Below are 25,155 nucleotides of genomic sequence, written 5' to 3'. Positions count from 1 at the left end.
TATTTAAGTACTTTCATTAAAACCTGTTTGGTTGTAAAGAGGAGAGTCTCTAGTTTCGTTTGATATGCCACTTTAAAAAATCTGTTCATTTTTCTTGCGTCAGCGTGCTGATAAACATGTGTACACATATGTGGATTTTGGGACTTTATTCCCTCAAAAGTTGAAAAAACATTTTGAATAAATGTCAACACATCTGTGGCTCATTTCGGTTCATTTTAATATAAATAGTGTTATATTTTATGTTGTTATCACTGTACAAAAGGATTCTCTTCATTAACATTAGTAAATGCATTCCTATATTTACTGTACATTATCACATGGGTTCACCAATAAACTGGAAAATGTGTCTTTCAGAGACTTTATATGGAGTTAGGATGAAAATAAGGTGCATTTCAAACTGTTCTGAGACCAGTGCAGACAGACAGCACACTGGAGGTTAAGTCATTCACTAAATAGGGAGCAAGGGAGCATCCTATAGCTCTCTATGCAGTTAAGTGCATTCACTCCTAAAATCTGATCAAAAGTTCAGTTTCAGGCTGCAGATGATGTTTGGATCACTCAACATGTTTGACAGACATGTGACAATGATAATCAGTACATAGATTCAGAATTTATAATGTATCATTTTATTTTAACATGCTTGACAGTGATTGGATGATGCTGGACATTACTTTGAATCAGAATTAATTATGCTAATTTCTGATGTAATGTCTGTAACGTCTCAAAAACATGAATAATCAACACTCCTGGAAACATCATAAATAATTTGATGAAAAAAAAATCTGACTTTCTATAACTTAGTGTTATTTAAAATTTCACAACTTAGTCCCGCTGTCCACATATGAGGACATACATTATTAGGAAAACTATTTGCTCTAGAATTTGTACTTTTTTTTGCATGTTTATTAGGTGCTACTAGTTACAAATCAAAAAAGGGAACGGAAAATGCACACAGCAGTCACGCTCGGATCGCAATAAAATGTTTATTAATAACATTGCTGTTGCACAGAGTGTGACCCCGAATGTTTGAGCTTTCACCTTAATTAAATGACATCACAGTGATCGTGCTGTGAGCTCACTGAGGAAGAATGTGACATTCCTCATCTTTGTCCTTTTAATGTCCAGACAGGAATGCCGGAGAAAACGCTCACGGATACCAAAATGTTGTGAACAGTCTTCCTGAGCACATTAAATTGGCTTAGAAAAAATATATATTTTACCTAATATTATATTGGAAAAATGACTTCACAGCTGAAATTCCTGTGCACAGAGCTCACTGTATTTAATTCAGTGTGTTGGATATATTAATAGAATATTTTTCTTGACTTTAATTTCGGTTCTAAAGACTCTCATTCCGTTTCAAATGCTAAACTGAGTGTTTGTTGTGCAAATGGACTATTTTCATTAGTTTATCATCAACAGAAAAAGCAGACAACATTACTTTTTAAGTTTTACAAACCTAAACTTTAAGTTCTGTTGGATTCTTTGTAAGTTCAGGACTAACTGGAAATAAATGAAAGGAATTCTGTTCTTTTTTTCCTTGTCTTTCATTGGCTGAGGTAATGTTTCCTCATTCTACTCCAGTCTAGCGTTGAGTTGTCTAGAGTACTCGAGGGTTGTGCCTCATTACACGCTGTTTGTTTGAGATGCCGAGTGTCTGGGATCAGGATTAAACGGGATTGTTTTTAAAAGCAGCGGGAGAAAGACAGCCATTCTGCAGTTTGTTCACGCACACACGTTGTCATCTTTCCAATATTTGTACATAATGATCACTAACTTGAATCATAATGAATTCTAACAATGAATTTTAATTCGTGGTGGTGATTAAGTGAAGACTACTTCTCTTCAGGAGTTTAGACCCATAAAGATGTCATTATTAGGGCTGGATATTGATACAGATTTCCCAATTCGATTCCCATTCACAAGTTCTCGATATCTATTCACAAGGGAATATTTTACTTATAATGTCCATTTTGCATGCATATGAAAGAAATACTGGAGACCTTCTAACTTGGTACATTACGAAAATATTAATTTTACAAATTATATTTTTTTAGTTTTTCATCACTTTGCACACATTTTAGTTTTTATTTTATTTTTACAAATCCATGTATTCCTTCAACAAATATATTGTATTGAAATAATTATATTTTGTTACACATTTTATATTTAATGCATAATTTATACTATTTACAAGTATTTCATTGATTTGTAGAAGACGTGCTAAAACCGGTACTGTCTCTTTAAGAAAACCGGCATTTCTGTAAACAGCATCTTTAAATGAGCGCATGTTAACGAGAGAAAATCGAATGGCTTTATCATGTGTGCTATTCGTGATTAGGATCAAATGTTTATTTTTGTTGTTTTTGATCAATAACTGACTGAGAACAGAAAGGACATTAAAAGAGATTTTATTCAATGACAAATGGGTTGTGTTGATCTCTTCTTTGGACACACATTATACGGAACAACTTTTACTCTCAACACACAGTTAAAGGATCTCACCACTGAATACTCCACCAATATACTACACAATTACTGCTGAGTGAAATCTAAACATTTACCAGCCAGTTGCCAAATATATACATTTTTGTCACATAATGCGAAATTTGGTTGCAAATGAGAGTGATTTCCTCTAATCGTAGTGATGGGTTGTACATAGAGTAAAAGATCAATCTTGGGATCTAAGAATCTTTATGGAGAACATTCAAATTAAGATCGCGATGCATCGGAAAATCAATATTTTTTCCTAGTCATCATAGTCTTTCAGATTCGAGTTATACAAATGCACATGCGTTCTTGATGTACACATCCGCTGTTGGTGTTTCCACCTTCATCTCCTGTTGTTTACCAGTGATTACTTCTTCTTCTGGCACTTCTTTGTGAAAGCAACATAGCAATATCAATTGTGGCATGCGCTGTATTAAGCTCCTAATTCCAACTTTCTACAACTCGTGTTTTTTGTCAACTGAAATTTTTCCCACAACACCCTAGCAACCACATAGAAACACCCTGGGAAACACCCACAACACCCTAGCAACTGCACAGCAATGCACTTAGAACCACATAACACCTTAGCAACCACACAGCAATGCCCTAGAAACCACCCACAACACCCTAGCAACTGCATAGCAATGCACTAAAAACCACATAACACCTTAGCAACCGCATAGCAACACCCTCGAAAACAACCACAACTCCCTAGCAACCACACAGCAACGCCCTGGCAACCTCCCACAACACCCTAGAAACCACATGGCAATGCACTAACAAATACTTCAAACATTTTAGCGACCACAGAGCAACACCCTAGCAACCTCATAGCAATGCACTAAAAACCACATAACACCTGAGCGTCACATAGCAACACCCTAGAAACCACCCACAACACCCTAGCAATTACTTAGCAACACCCTGGCAACCTCCCACAACACATTAGCAACCACACAGCCATGCAATAAAAACCTCTTCAAACACCTTGGCAACCACATAGCAATGCCCTAGCAACCACCCACATTACCCTAGAAACTGTATAGCAGTGCACTAAAAATCACTTCAACCACATAATAATACACTAAAAACAAAGGACATAGCAAGGCACTAAAAACAATTTAGCAACCACATAGCAGCACCCTTGCAACCTCCCACAACACCCTTGCAACTGTATAGCAATGCACTAAAAACACCACTCACATTTTATTCAGGAAACTGAATAAACATCTTAGTAGGCACATAGCAACATCCTGGCAACCACCCACAACACCATATCACCACTAAAAACATTTTTAACACCTTAGCAAACACATAGCAAGGTCTTGGCAACCACCCACAACACACTTGTGTAACCAGTCCTGTTCAACCTGCTCCGAGCGGGATTCGAACCGGTATCTCCAGCATCGAAGGCAGGCGCGCTAACGAGGCGGCTAAAGGCTACAGCCACTAGCATCAGTCACTAGTGCGCCTCGAGTCCAGGGGAGTGAGGTTTACACATATCATACAGCTATCTTGTACCAGCTGTCTCCTGTTACACTAGCACCACTAAAAAAACACTTTTAACACCTTAGCAACTGCAAAGCAATGCACTGGCAACCTCCCACAACACCGTAGAAATGGCATAGAAATGCATTAAAACCTCTTAACATCTTAGCAGCCACATAGCAACGCACTAGAAACCACAAAGTTTACCCTAGCAACCGCATAGCAATACACTGGCAACTTCCCACAACAGCCTAGCAATCACATAGCAATGCACTGAAAACACCACTCACATTTTATTCAGGAAACTAATTTCCTAAAAAATATTTCTACAGTAAAATTTTAATAATTTTCTGGCCTGTCCCTTTTTTACAAGCAGATACAAATTTCTCTGAGAACATTTACATTTACTCCTCTCAGCCCCCTGACTAGAGCCATTTAAGTCAAAAATTAAAACAACATTAAGCTTAATTACCATTTAATCATTAAGGCGCTAAACAACACCTTAACTATCCCAGCTGTTCAGCACTAACAAGCACTATACTACAGAGAGCTACCCAATCAATAAGCATTCAGATCAGGACTGCTGAGAAACAGAGGGCACATCAGCCGGCATGCAGCGCCAGACGTCCAGCAGCGTCCACAGGCGTGTTTGAACACTAGAGGACCTTTCAGACATACTTTATTTAATAACGCTCAGATCTCTGTTGGCTGCTTACAGAGACAGCAGCCTGAATAGACAGCAACATGGCTCAAATGCGCTTCACAAAGTCACAACCAGCTCCTGACCGGTCGTGGCAGCAGGCCATGCACCAAGTGCCAACAGTCCAACGAGTAACATTTCTTCTCTCTCTATTTAAGCCAGGGCCTGGCATCCCCAACACAACTGAAACTTTTCCATTAGCATGTAGTTAAAGTCCGCAAATCAGTGCACAACATCATTTTCTTAATCAGTATTTTTGCCTTGTTTTCCAGTAAAAATATCAACATCTCTAAAACAGCATTATGCAAAATAAGGTGAGATGTTAACCCTTTAAGCTCTGAAGGTGTTTTTAAAGATTTCTTTTTTCAGTGGCATACCCAAAATTAAAGGCTTATAACTCAACCAAAAAAAAACAAAAAAAAACAAGGAGGATCAAGTGTTTGAAATCATTGTAAAAAAATTTATTCTAAATGTTATAGTAAATTCTGAGACTCTCTGCCTAAAACACTGCTGAAAAATCACACACAAAATAATTGAGCCAAACATTTTGTTTTTTTCTTATTTTTCTGATTTGACATTATATATCTCTGGGTGTAAATAAGGTAGCTCTGAAAAACTCAGTTATGTTCCCAATTATGTCAACTGTAACCAAATAAAATTTTGTGTTGATACGACAAAGCAATCAAAAGTTATAGCATTACAAAAATTATTTATCATAGTGTCCAAAAACATCTCCAAACAAATAAAACATAATAATTGTACATAAGAACTAATTACACATGCAAACACAACAATGACTAAAGGTTTGTATAGCATGCAGACATGATTTTAGTAATGAGATTTCACAGAATGAGTTTCATTCTGTGTCATTTGAGTCATCATTGAGTCTGTGTCATGTATTTGGCGCCATCTCCTGGTGGACATATGTAACATTGTGCTTTCTGACACTTCTGATTTGTCCTCAAATTTCAAAGCACTTGTTCAGTTTTGGTCATAATGTCTGCACGCATTAGAAAGTAGAGCTTCTAAGCTTTCAAACGACACCTATTTTGTGTTGGTCAGGACTGTAGATATTAATATTTTGACAAAAAAGGAAATTCTCATGGGCCCATCCAAGCTTAAAGGGTTAACATACATTTATTTTTCTTACTCCATAAACATCAATAAATGTTGTTAGATTTATGCTTGCTTCATGAAAAAAATAAAAAAACACTTTATTCAAGATATATATTCTCTCAACAAGTCTTAATAACTTCTGTAATTTTCTTTCTCAAGTACATTTATCTTGTGTACTGAAAAATTAGAAAAAACTACTGATTAAGAAAATTTTAATGTCTCTCAACAGGGTTTATTATTTGAAGTGATACACTGTTGCATTCACTAATATGATACAGCAGAACATACAGCCTTTTTATGTTCTTATTATTTAAGTATTGAAGTGAAATGTCGATCATAATCATTAAGTTCACAGAGGCAACTGAAAATCAGAGGCTGAAGGATCTTTCACACTATCAAAACAAACGAAACTCGTTGTTTTTATGTCTTCAGAAGTGACAATCGTTTGAAGCTCTATTGTTTGAGATCAGATCTGTTAAACGGTAGAAGCTCGTTCGTGATCCCATTTTACATGAACAAAGGCACATCATTACTGACACAAAGAGAACGCTCTTAACAGAGAGATTAGTGTGGCTTTGTGTCTAACGCTACTGTAGTGTCCCTCCTTACAGCTGATTTAAGACGCCACAGTTCCTGTCAGATGAGATACACAAGCATCATTGTGTGAAGAGAGTAAGAAACAGAGAGAAATTCAGGTTTGCCATTTATACAGTATGAACTCAAAAGTACACATATACATTTATATACCTTTACAAAAAAGTGCATTGGCATTACTAATGCACAGTGATGGTATTAGATGATTTGACGAAGACCCGAATTTACCCGAATGCTCCCATGACATAAGCGCAATGGCATGTGAACTGATGTGTGACAGACACACAACCAATGAGTCGAAGGAATGTGCCAATGCGCTTATGTCAAGGGAGCACTCAGGTAAATTCAGGCCTTCGTCAAATGCTGTCTGGAAGCGTTCTTTTATAGTTAAAAAGTGCTTAAATATTGTTCTTTTTCACACACAAAGTGATTGATTCGCTTTAGAATACATTAATGTCACCGCTGGAGATTGGATGGATTACTTGTATGCTGACTATCTTTGCTTTTTGGACCTACAAATATCTAATCACCATCCACTCCCATTCTAAAGACCTGCTGAGCCTGGATCGTTTTCTACAAATCTTCAAAAGTGTTTTGCAGAAGAAAGAAAGTCATGCACATCTCAGATGGCATGAGGGAGAGTAAATTATTTTTGGGTGAACTATCCATTTAATAGAGGAGCTATATTGTGTTTCTACAGCTTAACAAAAAACTGTTTTGACAGATGAAACATAAATCCAATAAATACATGATTACATGCCTTGTCAAAGTTTTTTATGCAGTTAGTGTATTTTTACAAGAAATGCTAACCCATGTAGCCTTTAACATTGTATAGAAAGCTACAAATAATATATTTTCTGCGAACAGAATCCACATACGATCGGAAACGGATGTGGTTGTGGACACTCTGTGGGGCTTTGAAGTTTGGAGCAGCAAAAATAGTTCACCTTGTGTAAATTGTCATGTGAACATTTAGCTTTATGCTAAGCTAAAATGCTATTTCTTGACTTTGCATGCATCTGTTACCAGATGCAATTATATTTTATAATGAATTCTGTGATGAAAATTCATGTTTAGCATAACTTTTTTTCTCTAGTAAGACCTTTGATATTAGAGCAAAGATGTGTTGCAAAAATCTTATTCTTAATGAGAATTTAAATATTGATTTCTGTAAAAAAAAAAAAAAAAAAAAAAAAAATCCTTAAAACAAAATACATTTACTTGAGTAGCAAAACTGCATTAGATATTTAGGCTTTTTTTCAGAGAATATCTTTTTTAATATAAGTGTATTTTCGTACTTTATTTACTTGTTTACAGCCAAAACAAGTGAAAAAAATCTGCCAGTGCTGAAGAAGTAATCCAAAGTATTTAGATTACATTACTGACCTTGAGTAATCTAACAGAATACATTACAAATTACATTTTACAGCATGTGTTCTGTAATCTGTAGCACAATACTTTTTAAAAGTAACCTTCCCAACCCTGTATAAAACTTTATTTATTTATTTGTAATTGTTTTATTTTTTTCCCTTTTTCTCCCCAATTTGGAATGGCCAATTCCCAATGCACTCTAAGTCCTCGTGGTGGCGTAGTGACTCGCCTCAATCCGGGTGGTGGAGGACGAATCTCAGTTGCCTCCACGTCTGAGACCGTCAATCCACGCATCTTATCACATGGCTTGTTGAGCACGTTACGGCGGAGACGTAGCGCGTGTGGAGGCTTCACGCTATTTTCCGCAGCATCCATGCACAACACACCACGTGCCCCACCGACAGCGAGAACCACATTATAGCGACCACGAGGAGGTTACCCCATGTGACTCTACCCTCCCTAGCAACCGGGCCAATTGGTTGCTTAGGAGACCTGGTTGGAGTCACTCAGCACGCCCTAGATTCGAACTCTCGACTCCAGGGTGGTAGTCAGCGTTAATACCCGCTGAGCTACCCAGCCCCCCCCCCCACCGTATATAACTTTATTGTTACTGTTCAGTAAAACATTTAGTATCAGTTTGATTTACTTAGGCAATCCCAGAATGCACTGTGATGAGCTTGGCGAAAAAATAAATCCAAGTTGGCGGACAAAGTGAGAGAAATTTGGATTATAAATATACTTCTAATCAGTGTTGGGTGTAATCAGATCACAAAGTAATTAGCCACTGTAATCTAATTACTCTTTAATTAAAAAAGTACTGTAATGTATTACAATTTAAATTCTTGTAATTAGATTTCAGTTACCAACTTTAAATCCAGTTAATTACATTTAAGTACATTTATATGGGTTACACATTTCTAAAGTAATATTATTTAAATAAAATACATTTAAAACAAATTATGTACATCTGTTTGTGTTTCTGTGGAAGCTGAAGAGACAACAACAATACAAATTCAAAATAACATCTATATTTTCTCAGTTTTCAGAGTGGGAAAAATTTTGTTTTGGAAAGTAACTTAAAAGTAAAGTCATTTGTAATGTGATTACTTTTCCGTGAAGTAATCAGCAAAGTAATCTGATTACAATTTTTAGAGAGGTAATTGGTAACTTGTATCAGATTACTATTTTTGAGTAACTTACCTTCTAATACATTCAAGTATTACATTGTTCCTATAGCATCACCTGTATTGAAAACTGTTGCGAGTCGAGTCTCGCGTGCACTATGCGTGACAAGCTCTATTTGAATGACGCACGGGGTTGCCGCGTATGTAGAGCGTTCCAAATCGCTCTCTTATGAGGCATCACTTCAGTAAGGGTGCTGCCATAGAAGACAGCTGCCTATGTCGGCAAGATACAGCAAAGGCAGCTCAATATGTTTTGGAACAGACCCACAGTTTCTGACTACTTTTGATTTTGGCATGAAATATTACCTGCACATGTACATGACAGGTTTTGTGAGATCTTCACAAATGTGAAAACACACAGAAAGCTAAAGTTTGTTCATTCAAACTTCTAAATCCAATTGATGGCACTGAATAATATCATCTATTAGAAACTCTTGTCTTTAATCTTATATTAATCTTATGTGTCCAGACTGTGTGTTGTTTATCACTGTGTATAAATGAATTAAGCACTGAATGAGTGACATGTGACTGAGCATGCTGGAACATGTCTGTGATTATGCAGGACATCAGATCTGTGTCATTATGCTGCAGCGTCGCATGTGTCTGCTTACCAGTTGAATTCATTCAAGACGCCGTACTAGACCTGTGATTTATATTTTTGGCTGTGCTTAAATTCTCAACTTCCCAAGAAAACAAAAGCCAGCACTTTACACAGGAAAGACTTTTTTGTATCTGTGTCTAGTTTCTTTCTTTAGTCTTTTATTATGAATGGTGGAAAAACCATCCAACTGTTCCCAGCGCCTTGGCAACAGGACAGGGTTCTTGGTAATGAGTAAGTGTACAGAGCTAAAGGTTGACCACAGGTATGTTTGCAATATTAATGATTTATTAAGTCCTTCACAATCCTGAAGAACTTCACATTAGAGAAGACCAGAAGTTCAGATTTCTCCTCTGAAGAGTCTAGACAAGCTTATAAGTCTAAGAAAATATGTAGTGCCAACGTTTTTTTAGGAGTGTTTACCAAGTCGATCATCACTATTACTATTGCTCATACTAATTAGAACAAACCTCTATTCTTAAATGTTCAGCGTGTTACCAGAAGCATTTGTGCTACAGACATGAACTAGATAGGTCAAGTTTGCCAAAACAAACATTTATGTTGGCTTGACAAAGCCTTATCTGAAAGTTAGTTTATAAAAAATGGAAGTTTGACAGATATAAAGAAAGAGACAGTCAATCATTTTGCTCATTCTCATAGTATTGTAGTTGCAGCGAATTATTGAGGCTTAATGCCATTTTTATGCCATGTTGTTCATAACAGTTGTCAGCTGAGGGCGCTATTGTGCTACTGTTGTTTTAAACAACTGTTTCTGCTCGACTTCGGTCTCAATCAAGCTCATTGGGTATCTTTAGAGGGCGGGTTTTGGGAAAAAAGGGGCGTGGCTAATCCAACGGCTCAGCTTGTGGATATTGCACCTTTAAGGCATGGTCACATTCACCTTCGCACGGCAAAATACCGCAAACGAAATACAATCGTTTCAATGGGAATCCGCACAATCATGAATTCCGCACGAAGGGCTTTGCGGATTTCACGTGGAGTTCAAGTTTGGTAAACTTTGACAGGCAAATTCGCCTCGTTGACCAATAGGAAGATGGTTGGTTTGGCAGTGACCTCTGTGTGGGCGGTGTTTCATATGCAGCTACAATGGACAAGCGGCGAGCTTCTTTATAACATAAATATAATGTGCAGCATTAAACAGAGGCTGCTTGACAATTCGTTTTTTCAACATCCGCACATGCATTCTTCGCCCGCGGAATTTCATAGCGCAGAGTTTTCTTAAAAAAAAAACCTAACATAAGTCTGTAGAATAACAGTATGTTGGCTTTGTCAAGCCAACATAAAGATACCTCAAATCAAGTGTCTTGTTGAGGAGAGGTGTGCTGTTACTTTACTGAGGGATCACACTTACCATTTCCCCCTCAAAAAACCCATAGTCTTACATTGAAGGAAAGACTCCAGTCATATTTAAAGCAGAATATCACTGAGACTTGAGGGTGCAGGACTCTTTTCACTTGAGACCACCTAGCAACCACCCCAATACCCTGGTAAGAAACTAGAAACGCCCTAGCAACCACCCAGAGCACCTTAACAACCATATAGCAACATGCAAGAAAATACTCAGAACATCCTTAGCAATGACCTAGCAATGTCCTGGCAATCAAACACAATACCATAACATTGCAGTGGTGAGTTTTGCATGAGCAAGCATCACTCACAATTTCTACAGATATGAGCGTTTGCTAAATGCTTTAAATGTTTACAATATTCAAAGTTTCCCCACGACTCCTAAAAGCACCTCGCTGCACGTCTCTGAACGTGTCCCGCACACTGGCAGTTTATTGGCTGCTGACAACATGTCCAGTTGATTGAAGTGTACGGCGGGAGGCTGCTGTGTTTGTGCCAGCTCTTAAACACGAGCCTTTTGTCCCATTTTAATAACTGCATAATTGCACTAACTCCCATGTTATCAGGGATAATCACTAATTAGCTGATGGCTTGAGATAAAAGTGAAGAGAAAAAACTCAGAGATGAGGCAAAATACTGACTAACCTCTCCACAACAGCACAGAATGAATAAACCCTACTGATTATATCTTCAGGATTTTTGTTTCTCTTGATCTCTTTATAGTGATTATAAATGCTTAGACGTAGCAATAAAACAAACGTCCCATTTTCAACCTTGAGCAGAGTTTCTCCCTAAATGAAAAGCCAGCCAGGCCTAATGCTGCATGCATCTACAGAAAGAAGAAAACAAGTAACGCCCTGAAGCTGCAGTGTTGCAACGTGCTGTAAACATGAAATGCAGTAGATTTCATCATTGGAAACTGGGTCTAAATTTGCCATAGCAACCACAGGGGGGTGTAGTTACCCCTTCTTTTCCTGTGCTGTGCAAAAATGCTAAAATCCACCTACCTGCCAATGTAGGCCTCTAAAACACAGGTATTATTAAGGTTCTTCTATGTGGATATCTTGAAATTAATTTAAATATGGAGAGTTCCTTAAAGGGTTTGTTAATGATATTAATCAACCTAAACAAGCCTTTTAAGTATAAATGTTTTTTTTTGGGGGGGGGGGTTTACATTTAACTTGACAGGATATCCTTAAAACACGACATTTATAAAAACTAGTGAGACACTCCAAAAGTGTCCGTCCAACGCATGAGTACACAGACCAACAATTAAAAATAGTGCAGAGAGAAGTGGGCCAATTACAGGGTTATATTCAATTATATGGAAATAAAAGAAAACTATATTTAGACTTCTAATGCTTGTTTGCTGCACAATATATGAATCTGATGTACTGTATTTGAATTATTTGTATCATAATATCTATTATATGGGTCAATGATGTGATGATCATTTTTTTGTTGTTGTTGTTCAGATCTATTAAATTATTCAAAAAATACAAAAATGCAAATTACTTGAAAACACTTTTCTATGATGAAAATATTTTCCATTTCTGAGTTTGAAGTCATTTTGATATTTTTTTCTGGTGCTTAAAGTCAAAAATGTCATGTGGTGTAACAGTAAAAAATAAAATAACGTCTCATTAAAAGCTGAAATTCTTGAAAAAGGAAATGTTGACACGAGTAGAGCAGAATAATATTTTATTAATATTTATAAAAATATAAGCAGTGAAAAAACGTATGATTAATATTTGAAAAACGTTTGTCCGCCAAACATGTAGGTAGAGCCATTATATTGTTTATATTGACCAAAAAAAAAAAAAAAACATAAAATATTTTGTCAATATTTTGACATTTTTATGAAAAGGCATTTTGTTTAGATGATATGGAGTAACCCTGAGAAAACGTCTTGAAAAATGTATATTTGTCAAAAAAAAAAAAAAAAAAAAAAAATATATATATATATTTTTTTTATTTTTTATTTTTTTTTTTTTTTTTTACCATAAAACATGTTTGAAAACTTTTATAGAAATTAATGTCTATGTTGGGTACACTCACATCTATTCAGTGTGCAAGGAAAGTATTTATATTTCTTACTTGGCTACACCACATGACACTTTTAGTCATTAAATATGATTATTTTTTTATTTTTTTTTGGTAGAAAAAGCTCTAAATGTTTTTTAAAAATATATGAAACCAAGTTGGACACACAGATTACGTTTATACAAATTGACAAGTGTGCTTTAAACTAGATTTTTTTTTATCACCTCTGAAAATCTTACTTGTCAATGACCCATATATTATATTTAAAATTATTTTATTTATTATATACTAAATTATCATTATTTGGGGGCCTTTCCCAGTAAATAATGCGATTAATTGTGAGTAATTCAATTAATTAATTGGCACATTATGTAATTTATTTGAAAATTGAAATAATAGGTTTTGCTATAGAACCACTTTGATTAAAAGTGTTGTATTTCAGGACTGTAATCAAATGTCAGACTGAAGATAGATATGCATTATATGTATACAGATATGTATAATTTTGACGTTGCATACCGAGCATTTGTTGGGTTTCTCCCCGGAGTGCACCCTCATGTGAATGAGGAGTTTGTATCGAGCGTTGAAAGGCTTATGTTTACGTGGACATCCGGCCCAGAAACAGGTGAAGTCCTCGCCCTTGTGCTGATCAATGTGAATCTTCTCAATGTGCTTGACGAGCTCGTCTCGCTGGCCGTAAACGGTGGCACAATCGAGCCAACGGCAGCAATGGCCACTGTTAAAATCATCTGCCTCGCCTTCATCTTCCTCAAGCATTGGGCAGAGAGTTGAAGGAAGGACCTTGATGCTGTCTGAAGGGACCTGAGAGACTGCAGGGCTCTGAACGTGAGACAGGAGCTCGCCGTAAGACCTTCGCACATGTTGATGGGCGTGATACGGTGGAGGTGGACCCCTGGGCGGGCTGGGTGTCTGGATGATGGCGGCCAGTTCAAACTGCAGCTGTTTTGAGGGCGACAAGCTGTTGGAGGCACTGGTTGTCGCAGTTTGGATCTCCTGTCCGGGCAAAAGCTGGTGCTCCACCATTAAATTAGTGAATTGGTCTTCTACAGTGGCCACCGCCTCTAACTGCTGCATACGGAAGTTCTCACTATCAAGTTGGCAAGCTCCGCTCACTGTCTGGACGTCTTTGGGAACGTGTTTGCCAGGGTTGGGATGAGGGATGCAGCTTCCTCTGATGCCCAGTAGGTGCCCGCAAACGTCCGACTGCAGCGGTGACGGCGTGAGGTGCGAGGCCGGCGAGGTGCGAGAACCAATGATATACGCCACCAGTGATGTGGGCGAGGTTCTGATGATGGAGTTGAGGTCGAGGCCGATGCCATCAGAGAGAGGAGACGAGGACAGGGCTCTCTTTTTGGAACGCGCTGAGAGACGTGGACTGCCCGAGTCGTCTTTGAAGAGATAGTGGGGGAGAGACGTGGGGTTGGAGATACTGGTGGCTTCAGACATGGAGGTCCCAGGAACTAGATTGGGATCAACTGCTTCTGAAGTCTGACTGGACACTGGCTGAAGCCCCAGCGGTGGTAAAACACGGTAACCGTAGGGCCAGTCCAACTTACTGCTGCGTATCGACTGCGTCTCAGCAATGCTGAGGGTGGTGGAAGCTAAAGACTCTCTGGACAGCAAAGACCTGCAATGATAATAAAAACTACATTTAGTTCCTGGTTTGTGACTGATTCAACCAGAAAATAAAGAAAAATTAAGAGGGATGAGTCTAAATAATTTTTTTATTTAACATAATCAACATTATGCCACAAATTATGTTAAATGATCTTCGGAATATTCTTTTAATACACATTCCTGGTCTTCTTGTGCACAGTTCATCATTACATGTCCAAAGAAAAGGTAAAGTAAATATGGTACATTTTGATTTCATGTTGAATTTAAAGGTGAAGTGTGTAATTTTATGGAGTCAACCATAGGTAAGCCATTTGTAGGTTGATTTCCCAGAAAAATGTAAAGACTGTGACTCTGTGGCACTTTCAAAACATTCATCTGTTTGTTTGACCAGCCTGATGCAGCAACACTGACTCATCCAATGGCATGAGTTTGGGGCGGGGACTATCTGTTTGTTGACCAATGGTCTTACACCTTACCGATCAGTGAGCATTGCTGGTTGCAGTCAGGGGAGGAGTTAAAAAGAGACCCGTCTAGTGAGGAACCTACATCAGTCACGGCAGATCACGCAAAGTTTGATTTCTTTATTGCAATGGTAGTTTAATACTAATAAAGGAGTCATCATGTTTTAGTAGTACACATCCGTGGACATTGTGTTTTGGCTTCGCTATACCCAATGCATAATTTAAATTCATTTAAACTGACTGATCTCAGTTCAGGAGACTCTGAGCTGTCAGTAAAGGGTTAAACTTTCAATGCACGAGTCATGTGACCAAACAACATGGCGTCGATCACAGCGGAGTTTGCATTTGGTTGAAACGTCAACAAAACTACATCTGGTAAGAAACCTCATTAAGTTTTTACATTGAAACCTGTTTGAGTCAAAAGATTATAGTCTCTAGTTTCCTCCAATATAAACATTTTTTAATTTAGGCTATTTATCGCAAAACAGCAGGCTGATAAACACAATGACCACGTATGTGGACTATAGACTCATTTTCTTTTAAAATATCCTATATTTACTGTACATTATCACATTGAGAATAAATGCTGAAAAATGTGTCTTTCAGAGGCTTTATATGGAGTTAGGATGAAAATAAGGTGCATTTCAAACTGTTCTGAGACCAGTGCAGACAGACAGCACACTGGAGGTTAAGTCATTCACTAAATAGGGAGCATCCTATAGCTCTCTATGCAGTTAAGTGCATTCACTCCTAAAATCTGATCAAAAGTTCAGTTTCAGGCTGCAGATGATGTTTGGATCACTCAACATGTTTGACAGACATGTGACAATGATAATCAGTACATAGATTCAGAATTTATAATGTATCATTTTATTTTAACATGGTTGACAGTGATTGGATGATGCTGGACATTACTTTGAATCAGAATGAATTATGCAAATGTCTGATGTAATGTCTGTAACATCTCATAAACATCAACACTCCTGGAAACATCATAAACTATTTGATGAAAAAAATCAGACTTTCTATAACTTAGTGTTATTTTTATTTATTTTTATTTTTCACCCAATTTGGAATGCCCAATGCGCTCTAAGTCCTCATGGTGGCGTAGTGACTCGTTCAATCCGGGTGGTGGAGGACGAATCCCAGTTGCCTCTGCGTCTGAAACCATCAACCCGTGCATCTTATCACGTGGCTTGTTGAGCGCATTGCCATGGAGACATAGCGCGTGTGGAGGCTTCATGCTATTCTCCGCGGCATCCACGCACAGCTCACCACACGCCCCACCGAGAACAAACCACATTATAGTGACCACGAGGAGGTTACCCCATGTGACTCTACCCTCCCTAGCAACCAGGCCAATTTGGTTGCTTAGGAGACCTGGCTGGAGTCACTCAGCACGCCCTGGAATTCGAACTAGAGAGCTAGCGAACTCCAGGGGTGGTAGCCAGCGTCTTTTACCTCTGAGCTACCCAGGCCCCCCAAAAGGAAAGTAGATGAACAGCAGCACTAACTTAGTGTTATTTAAAATTTCACAACTTAGTCCCGCTGTCCACATATGAGGACATTTAGGAAAACTATTTTTTTTTGTTGCATGTTTATTAGTTACAAATCAAAAAGGGGAATGGAAAATGCACACAGCAGTCACGCTCGGGTCTCAGGAGGTTAATAAACGTGATACGCATTTACATGCACACCAATATGCTGATTACTCCCATAAATCATAAAAATTTGACAAAGAAATCCGTGTTTACATGAGATAATAATCATGCTATTCTCTACTTTTGACGTCATACCGCAAAAAGGCATGCGCGCAACACGTGTGTACATTGGATAAGCCAGTAAGAATGGTAGTTAAGATGTTTACATGCAATGCAAAATCAGTGTAATGTGCAAAAATCTACCCGTGTTGAGCAGTTTATTCTTAAACCGTTTATGACCTTACACCGTTAAAGGAAAGCTGTTTAATGTGTTTACCACACGCTTCCGGGTTATTAAGTATAATCAGTGTAAGAATGGGCATGTTGTCATGGGAGACTCTGGCCTATTACAAATAAGCTGTGTCATCATCATAGCTTGTGCAGCGGCTAACATCGATGACCGGTCTGGTCTCGCTTTCAGGGTGCTTTCATGGCATACGTCATAGTGACGCAGCAGCGTCGATTATACATTCTATTTGTGCAATTCCATGTTTTGCCACTAGTGGAAGAAATGACAACTTAAACTCATGTTTTTAGGAGTGATTTTACCTGCCATCCGTGACGGGAACAATGAGGCCCAACGAATGCGTTGGAGCGTTTGGGTTCTGTTGGACAGCTGGAGAAACCGGATTTAAACTCTGGACCAGCATAGCGCTGCTCGTCACCTGCAGGTTTGAACTGCCACACGAGCCAAACGCTTTTCTATTCGGCCCCAAAGACAAGTATCCTGAGAGAGAGAAACATCATCAAGTTTCATCTGACATTTATGACTTGTGATTGAAAAATTAACTTCTGCATTAAATATAAAATCTCTTCTATGAGTTTTACTTGAACCAGAGTTTCGGGTTTTTATACGAAGAGTGAAAAGTTTAAGTGCCAAACTCCTGCCGCACAGTCACGTAATCCTAAAGTGCAGACTGTCGGAATAAAATCAAGCCATTAAGAAGCAGGAAAACGGCCACTAAAAAGACTCTAAACCGATTTCCAGCAGAGAACTAATAATCAAACTCCACATCGCTCTTCAGAACTCATTTTCAGTAGATCAGAGGGCCGTTCTGCCGCAGAGATACACTTATTTTCCTTCCTTGAACTGCAGAAAGGATTACGATTAATCCGATCGGCAACATGTCGAGAATACTCAGTGCTGCTAATTCAACCTTTGTGGAAAATCAATTGTAATGTTTTCCTGAAGTCATTTTGGAGAAAAGACAAATTACAAATTAAGTCAACCAGATCATTCGCAATGCACAACAGGTCTGTACTGTTATTAATAGAGAGAAATGTGGCACGTTTATCTCACATGGTTTGCAAACAACATGAACTGCACATGACAATGTTGTCCTTGCTTGTGTTTTGACCTGTTGTTTTGTAGCCTAATGGGCCTGTGTGATAGTTTTAGCTCTGTGAAACATCTTGGATGTCATCGTACTTCTCTTCTGGATGGCTGAAGATTATGTTGTATGAAAGGAGCTGTGTGAATATTTTTCTTTTTGTATTCCACTGAATAAAGAGAATCATTCAGGAAAGTCATGAAGGTGAGTACATAATGACAGAATGTGCACTTTTGGGTGAACTGAAAAGAGCTTTTGTCCTCAAACACAATTAGTTTGCTCCCTATCAAACAGAAACACATTAATACTCTTGGAATTCTTATAACAAACCTGTAAAGCCAAGGAAGCCTTTCTGCTCTGTTAAGTACTAACGAGTTTTGCTCAAGCCCTCTCGTTTGGTTGCATATGGCTCATTTAGGCGCAAGCTTTCTGCTTGGTTAATTATCAAAAATATGAGCGGGACGGTTAGTGCAGAAGACATGCTCGAGCTGCTGGAGGTATTAAATCAACAGTGCTGTTACTTTTTGGGAGAACAAGGCACAATATGTTCAGAGAAATGTTATGAATGCGTCTCCATTTGACTTTCCTGTGATCTTTCAGTTAAACAGATGACAGGTTTATGATAACACAATCAAATATAGCTGCAAGCAGCAATTACGGGGACAAGCACACCAATGTATGGCATGTACGGAAGTGTCACCGGACATCACCGATTATGACTTTAAGAAAAACATAGGTAGAACTGCTAAAATTTAAATACAGTTAATTATCATTTTTGACCAATAGGTGGCGCAGTCACCAGATTTACATGGTAAGGTCAGGGTGTGGTCATTAAGACACACACAAAGTTTCATGAAAATACGGAAAAGCGTAGCAGAGATACAGCCTCAGATGCTTTTTGGCGACTTGCCATCAAATTCGTTGGTGCACTATTCGAGAACCGTTTTGTCTATCGAAAAGCTTTTGATAAATTTTTGTCGTGAGTGGACCTAGATGATACACGACATCTAGCACCTAGGAGGAGTTTGAAAAAGTAGGTTTTCAATTAAATTAAAAATGGCAGACAAGGGAGTATGTCCAACCTTGGAAAATTGGCTATCACCATACTCAGCATGACCCACGGAAACCTTTTTTATTTATTTATTTTTCTCCCCTTTTCTCCCCAATTTGGCATGCCCAATTCCCAATGCGCTCTAAGTCCTCGTGGTGGCGTAGTGACTCGCCTCAATCCGGGTGGTGGAGGACGAATCTCAGTTGCCTCCACGTCTGAGACCGTCAATCTGCGCATCTTATCACGTGGCTTGTTGAGCGCGTTACCACGGCGACGTAGCGCGTGTGAAGGCTTCGCGCTATTCTCCGCGGCATCCACGCACAACACACCACGCGCCCCACCGAGAGCGAGAACCACATTATAGCGACCACGAGGAGGTTACCCTATGTGACTCTACCCTCCCTAGCAACTGGGCCAATTTGGTTGCTTAGGAGACCTGGCTGGAGTCACTCATCACGCCCTGGATTCGAACTCACGACTCCAGGGGTGGTAGTCAGCGTTTTTACTCGCTGAGCTACCCAGGCCCCAACCCACGGAAACCTTAAGTCCCAGGTATACTTTGTTTTTACATGTTTCGGATCAGATCGTGCCCGGCAAGTATTTGAGTATACTTTTCTGACCACGAACAAATATGAGCGTGTTCGATGCATGCGCACTACAACTGCTTTGTGACACTCTTTTAGTACAGTCAATGGCAGGCACATGCAACACGCACAGATGATGACCGTGTGCGTGAGTCAAGAAAATCTAGGCTGTGCTGATGACAAAATTTGCATCATGTATACTGTGCATGGAGTGATCAGCAATGCGGATGTGCAAAGTATACTTTGGCCTTTAGAGAGCAGTCACAGGATAATAGGTCAAATTAATCAAATGTTACAAGCATTTATAAACATTTTGTTATAATGTTTGACCACAAGGTGGCGCTGGCCCCAAACTTCATAGCTACCCTCAGGGGATAGTACTGATGATAAATACCAAGTTTCGTAACCAAACACCAATGCATTTGTAAAATACAGTGTTTTACAACAAAATTCGGAATGGCCGACGGCCAAAATTGGTGACATAGGAAAACTGGGTATCGTTCAACTCGTAATGCCCCAAGGAATCTATAGAGACCAGTCTCATGATTTTAGGCATGAATTATCAATGAACAATACTTTTACAGAATTTATTAATCTTAGTTAATGCTAATTTCAACATACTAATAGATTTTAAAAATCATAAGTTGTATATGTTAACATTAGTTAATGCACTATGAACTAACAATGACCAATTCAGTTGCCTCCGCTTCTGAGACCGTCAATCCGCGCATCTTATCACGTGGCTTGTTGTGCATGACACCGCGGAGACTCACAGCATGTGGAGGCTCATGCTACTCTCCACGATCCACACACAACTTACCACACGCCCCATTGAGAGCGAGAACCACATTATAGCGACCACAAGGAGGTTACCCCATGTGACTCTACCCTCCCTAGCAACTGGGCCAATTTGGTTGCTTAGGAGACCTGGCTGGAGTCACTCAGCACGCCCTGGATTCAAACTCGCGACTCCAGGTGTGGTAGTCAGCATCAATACTCGCTGAGCTACCCAGGCCCCTAAAATAGATGTTGTTAAACCCCTTGGAGCAACAGCTCCGCATCTCAGTGTGCGATGGATATTGTCCATTGTCATCCGCAGAAACTTTTGTAAATTTTCCCCCGAGTCGTCTAGATAGCATTTATCAACGTAGTTAGAAATAGTTTACGGCACTGTGCCAGACGTAAGTGTGCCCCCTGAGGCAAAACACGGAAGTGACTGTGCAGTGTCCAGTGTCCTCTATAATTGTGCCAAATTTAATACATTTTCCATGTACGGTTCTATGGGGTGCCACAGACTCAATGGCGGAAGAAGAAGACTAACAAAAGCAGTAGGTGCCTACGCACTTTCAGTGCTTGGCCCCTAATAACAGAATGTAAAAAAACAGGAATCAGTGACTTGTGGACTTTCAATGAGCTTATCTGACCAGTGAAACTGTATTCTACACAGTGACCCCAAAACGTATTAGACTTAAGTGAACCCGGAACATCCCTGTAAGTATGATTTACTCATGTCTACCTGTGAATTGCTGGAGGAAGTTCTGTTTAAATTGGAATGGGGGCTGGATGTGTGATTGTCCCGTATCTAATTCAACCCATCATGTTTCATGTTGCGGTTCACTGGACTGAGTTTCATGGGTAAAGTGGATTGCACGTATGCACCTATTTCTTGCTCACTGTTGATGTGTTTACATGTAACGGGATTATGTCTTTAAAATACAAAATATAAGTAACTGTATTCCACTACAGTTACAATTTAAATTGTTGGTAATCAGAATACAGTTACATTCAAAAAGTATTTTGATTACTGAAGAGTTACTTTGCGTTTTATTGTCATTTGTTTAATTTAATATTTAGTCTATTCAGTTCGTAAACATTTATCTAAATGATGCGATCCAAAGGAGCTAAACACTTTCTCATGATGTGTTGCATTCATATCAGCAGACAATGGGCACTTTTACACTGTTGTGAGAGAAAAGGTGGATATGATGTCATTGAGGAAAAGGATGTGGTTGTGTTGTACACTCTGTGGGGTTTTGAAGTGGAGCAGCAGAAATAGTTAATCTTGTGTAAATTTAGCTAGTTATGAACCAGTAGCAGACTTAGACATGGGCAGCTGCCCAGGGTGGCATCTTGCCATCAAGTGGGCGCCCTGAACTCCACCAGCTATCTCATTTACAATCCCCCCCCACCCCATATATATATATATATATATATATATATATATATATATATATATATATATATACACAGGTATATATGATATTATTGTTTGATATTAGTGCAAAGATATAGCCTACTCCAAACATCTTATTCTTGATGAGAATTTTTTTATTGTTTTCCTGTAAAATATATATATTCATATATTCACGTTTAATGCTCCAAAATATAATTCTTAAAGGGACAGTTCACCCGAAAATGAAAATTCTCTCAACATTTACTCACACTCATGCCATCCCAGATGTGTATGACTTTCTTTCTTCTGCAGAACACAAATGAAGATTTTTAGAAGAATATTTCAGCTCTGTAGGTCCATACAATGCAAGTGAATGGAGACCAGAACTTTGAAGCTCCAAAAAGCACACAAAAGCAGCATAAAAGTAATCCATAAGACTCCAGTGGTTTAATCCATGTCTTCAGAAGTGATATGACAGGTCTGGGTGAGAAACAGATCAATATTTAAGTCCTTTTTTACTCTAAATCTCTACTTTCACTTTCAGAAGTAAAAGTGAAACTAAAGAGGCACCACATGTGGCTTTCAGATGTAAAAGTGAAAGTGGAGATTTATTGTAAAAAAGGACTTAAACGTTGATCTGTTTCTCTCCCACACCTATCAGATCACTTCTGAAGACATGGATTAAACCACTGGAGTCTTATGGATTACTTTTATGCTGCGTTTATGTGATTTTGGAGCTTCAAAGTTCTGGTCACCATTCACTTGCATTGTATGGACCTACAGAGCTGAAATATTCTTCTAAAAATCTTCATTTGTGTTCTGCAGAAGAAAGTTATACACATCTGGGATGACATGAGGGTGAGTAAATGATGAGAGAATCTTCATTTTCGGGTGAACTCTCCCTTTAATATTTTAATATCAGAACATGAGCGGCAGTGTGCAGAAATGTACCCTTTTCCTATAATTTCTCAATTTTCTTGCTTTTCACCTTTCGTACCATTGTCCGGAAAGCTGGATCGGATGGACTGTTTGGAGCAGGATGTTGGGAATGGCAGGGATGGAGCTTGTTGCCGTGACGACTGCGGAAAGCTCATCATTCCACGCTGCTTCCCATTGGTCAGCACCTGTCTGCGCAGACTCAGGGTAGGGAGAAGGACAGAGTTTCCAGGTGTCGTTCCGCCCGTATCGGCTCCAGTGCCCGGGTCAAGGGCCACAGGGTGTGCTGGTGAGGTGGTGTGACCCGTGTGGACTCTCAGGTGAGGTACCGACGGGGTCATACTGGACGGAGAAACCATCATATCACAGCCTTTAATGTTCATGTCGGTCACTGTCCTGATGAGTGGACACACTGACCGGCATCTTCAGCTGCAGAAATATAAAGTGTCATACATTTGAAACTGCTGGAAAATCACTGATAAAACCTATTAAGGACTCATTTTGATGTGTGACAGTATAACAAAGAGTGTCAAACTACACAAAGGACAACAAAACAAAGACCCATGGTACAATCCCTGTAACAAGGCACTTTGTGTTTTGGCAAAAGGCTGCATGATCAAGCAATAAAGTTTGATTTCTAAATTCAGTACAGTGTTTGAATCAGCTAGTAGGTCTAATCGATGCTTTGACACAATAAAACAAAAACAAAACAAACAAAAAAGGCTATACAAATCAACTGAATTGAAAATTAAGTAAATTAAACAGTATCAAAAATTAACCAGTATTAGGAGACGAGCATTTTTGTGTCGGAACTTTCATATAATGTAATGGTAAGACAAATTAAATCGGCTTATTTAATATATATGTGAAGACATTTGTTGTTTTTATGTTGTTTACTTCCGTCAGGAAGTCTTTATATGAGAACACATATCGTTAACTTTGATCGAGACAATAACAGTGTTATTATGACGCCAATTTAATTGTCGGAAATTGTATAATTAGCATTATAATTTGTTTAAATTATCGGAAAATATTCCGACGATGTAAAATAAACGCATTTGACAATCAAACGTTAAAGTCGCATTTTCACGAATCACGCAGACCATCAAAACTTTGAATTTCACACTTCGTACGCAAGCAAAAGTGTTTTAATAGACAATTTAAATGAAACCTGTTATAGTAAGTTTCCTGTCTAAATCGCTCCGTATTCGTAACTCACCTGTTCGAATCTCTTCATGTCACCTTGATGAAAAACAATGACTTCATCCGAAACTTCGGAAGCTCTGACGTCACCAGCCGTTCATATTCGTCATTGTCGATCAATAGAAGAGTTTTAAGTGTGTGTTTTAGTGTGTGAAGTGCTTTGGTATCGTGCTGGTGTGTATGGGGTTTGTGATGGTTGTCAGGGGCGGGTGGATCAGCCTCATTTTGCCCTTTTGCCCCACAAAAACTCCAACATGTGAATGTTTGGCAGCATTACAACATCAAAGTCTTTTAAACTCCATATTTGGATGAATCATTTGTCCAACACGCTGTTTATATCAATAATTATAGAGGTGTTTATATAACTCGAGGAGTATGGGATTTATTATTCGTGTATAATGCATATGGAAATACTGCAATCGGAATGAATGATGCGCATGTGTGTGTTTTCACAAGTAATGGTGAAATTGTCTCATATTGATCCATGTGATTATAGTTATAGGAAATATCACTGGATTTGTAATGGCATAATACGGAGCCCCTTAGAGGACTGGGCGTGAATTTTTATAGTTTTGTGTGCCTTCACAATAAATGTACCATTGTTTTACTACAGTAACCATATTTTAATCATGATGTTCGTAGTGAAACCATAGGGATAATACAGAAAAACGAAAACTATGGTAATACAAATTATAATGTTGTGAGTATCATGGTTTACTATGCTATTACCATAGTTTAACTACAGTAATATTGTAATAAACACTTTAAAATAAGGTTACATTTGTTAACATTAGTAAACAACATTAGTTAACATGAATGAATAAAACTTTTACAGCATAACCATGGTTAATCTTGTGGTTACTATAGTTTTACTACAAATACCATGGTAAACTTAGGAACGAAATCTATTGCGAGGGAACGCAAAATGTATTGCAAGGAAATGCAAACTATTGTATGGGAAGTCAAAACTATTGCGAGGGAACGCAAAAGTTATTGCGAGGGAACGCAAAACTATTGCGAGGGAATACAAAAGTTATTGCGAGGGAACACAAACTATTTCGAGGGAATGTAAAACTATTACGAGGGAACGCAAAACTATTGCGAGGGAACGCAAAAGTTATTGCGA

General features: G+C 38.5%; 1 protein-coding gene across 2 annotated transcripts in view; it reads right to left on the bottom strand.

Annotated features, from left to right (window-relative positions):
• glis3 (GLIS family zinc finger 3) overlaps window positions 1–24,145 on the bottom strand; it is a 44,213-nt gene extending 20,068 nt beyond the window's left edge. For both annotated transcript variants that reach the window (XM_051686041.1, XM_051686042.1), the window contains exons 1-4: window positions 24,046–24,145; window positions 22,888–23,255; window positions 17,301–17,478; window positions 13,472–14,600 (exon numbers count right to left, since the gene is read on the bottom strand). In XM_051686041.1, the coding sequence (XP_051542001.1) occupies window positions 13,472–14,600; window positions 17,301–17,478; window positions 22,888–23,209 (1,629 nt within the window). In that variant the 5' untranslated portion in view covers window positions 23,210–23,255; window positions 24,046–24,145. The remainder of the gene's footprint in view (window positions 1–13,471; window positions 14,601–17,300; window positions 17,479–22,887; window positions 23,256–24,045) is intronic.
• Window positions 24,146–25,155: the final 1,010 nt, after the last annotated feature.

Source organism: Myxocyprinus asiaticus, chromosome 43 (assembly GCF_019703515.2).
Source record: "Myxocyprinus asiaticus isolate MX2 ecotype Aquarium Trade chromosome 43, UBuf_Myxa_2, whole genome shotgun sequence".
NCBI classification, from domain to species: Eukaryota; Metazoa; Chordata; class Actinopteri; order Cypriniformes; family Catostomidae; genus Myxocyprinus; species Myxocyprinus asiaticus.
This window is presented reverse-complemented; position numbering and strand designations above follow the sequence as displayed.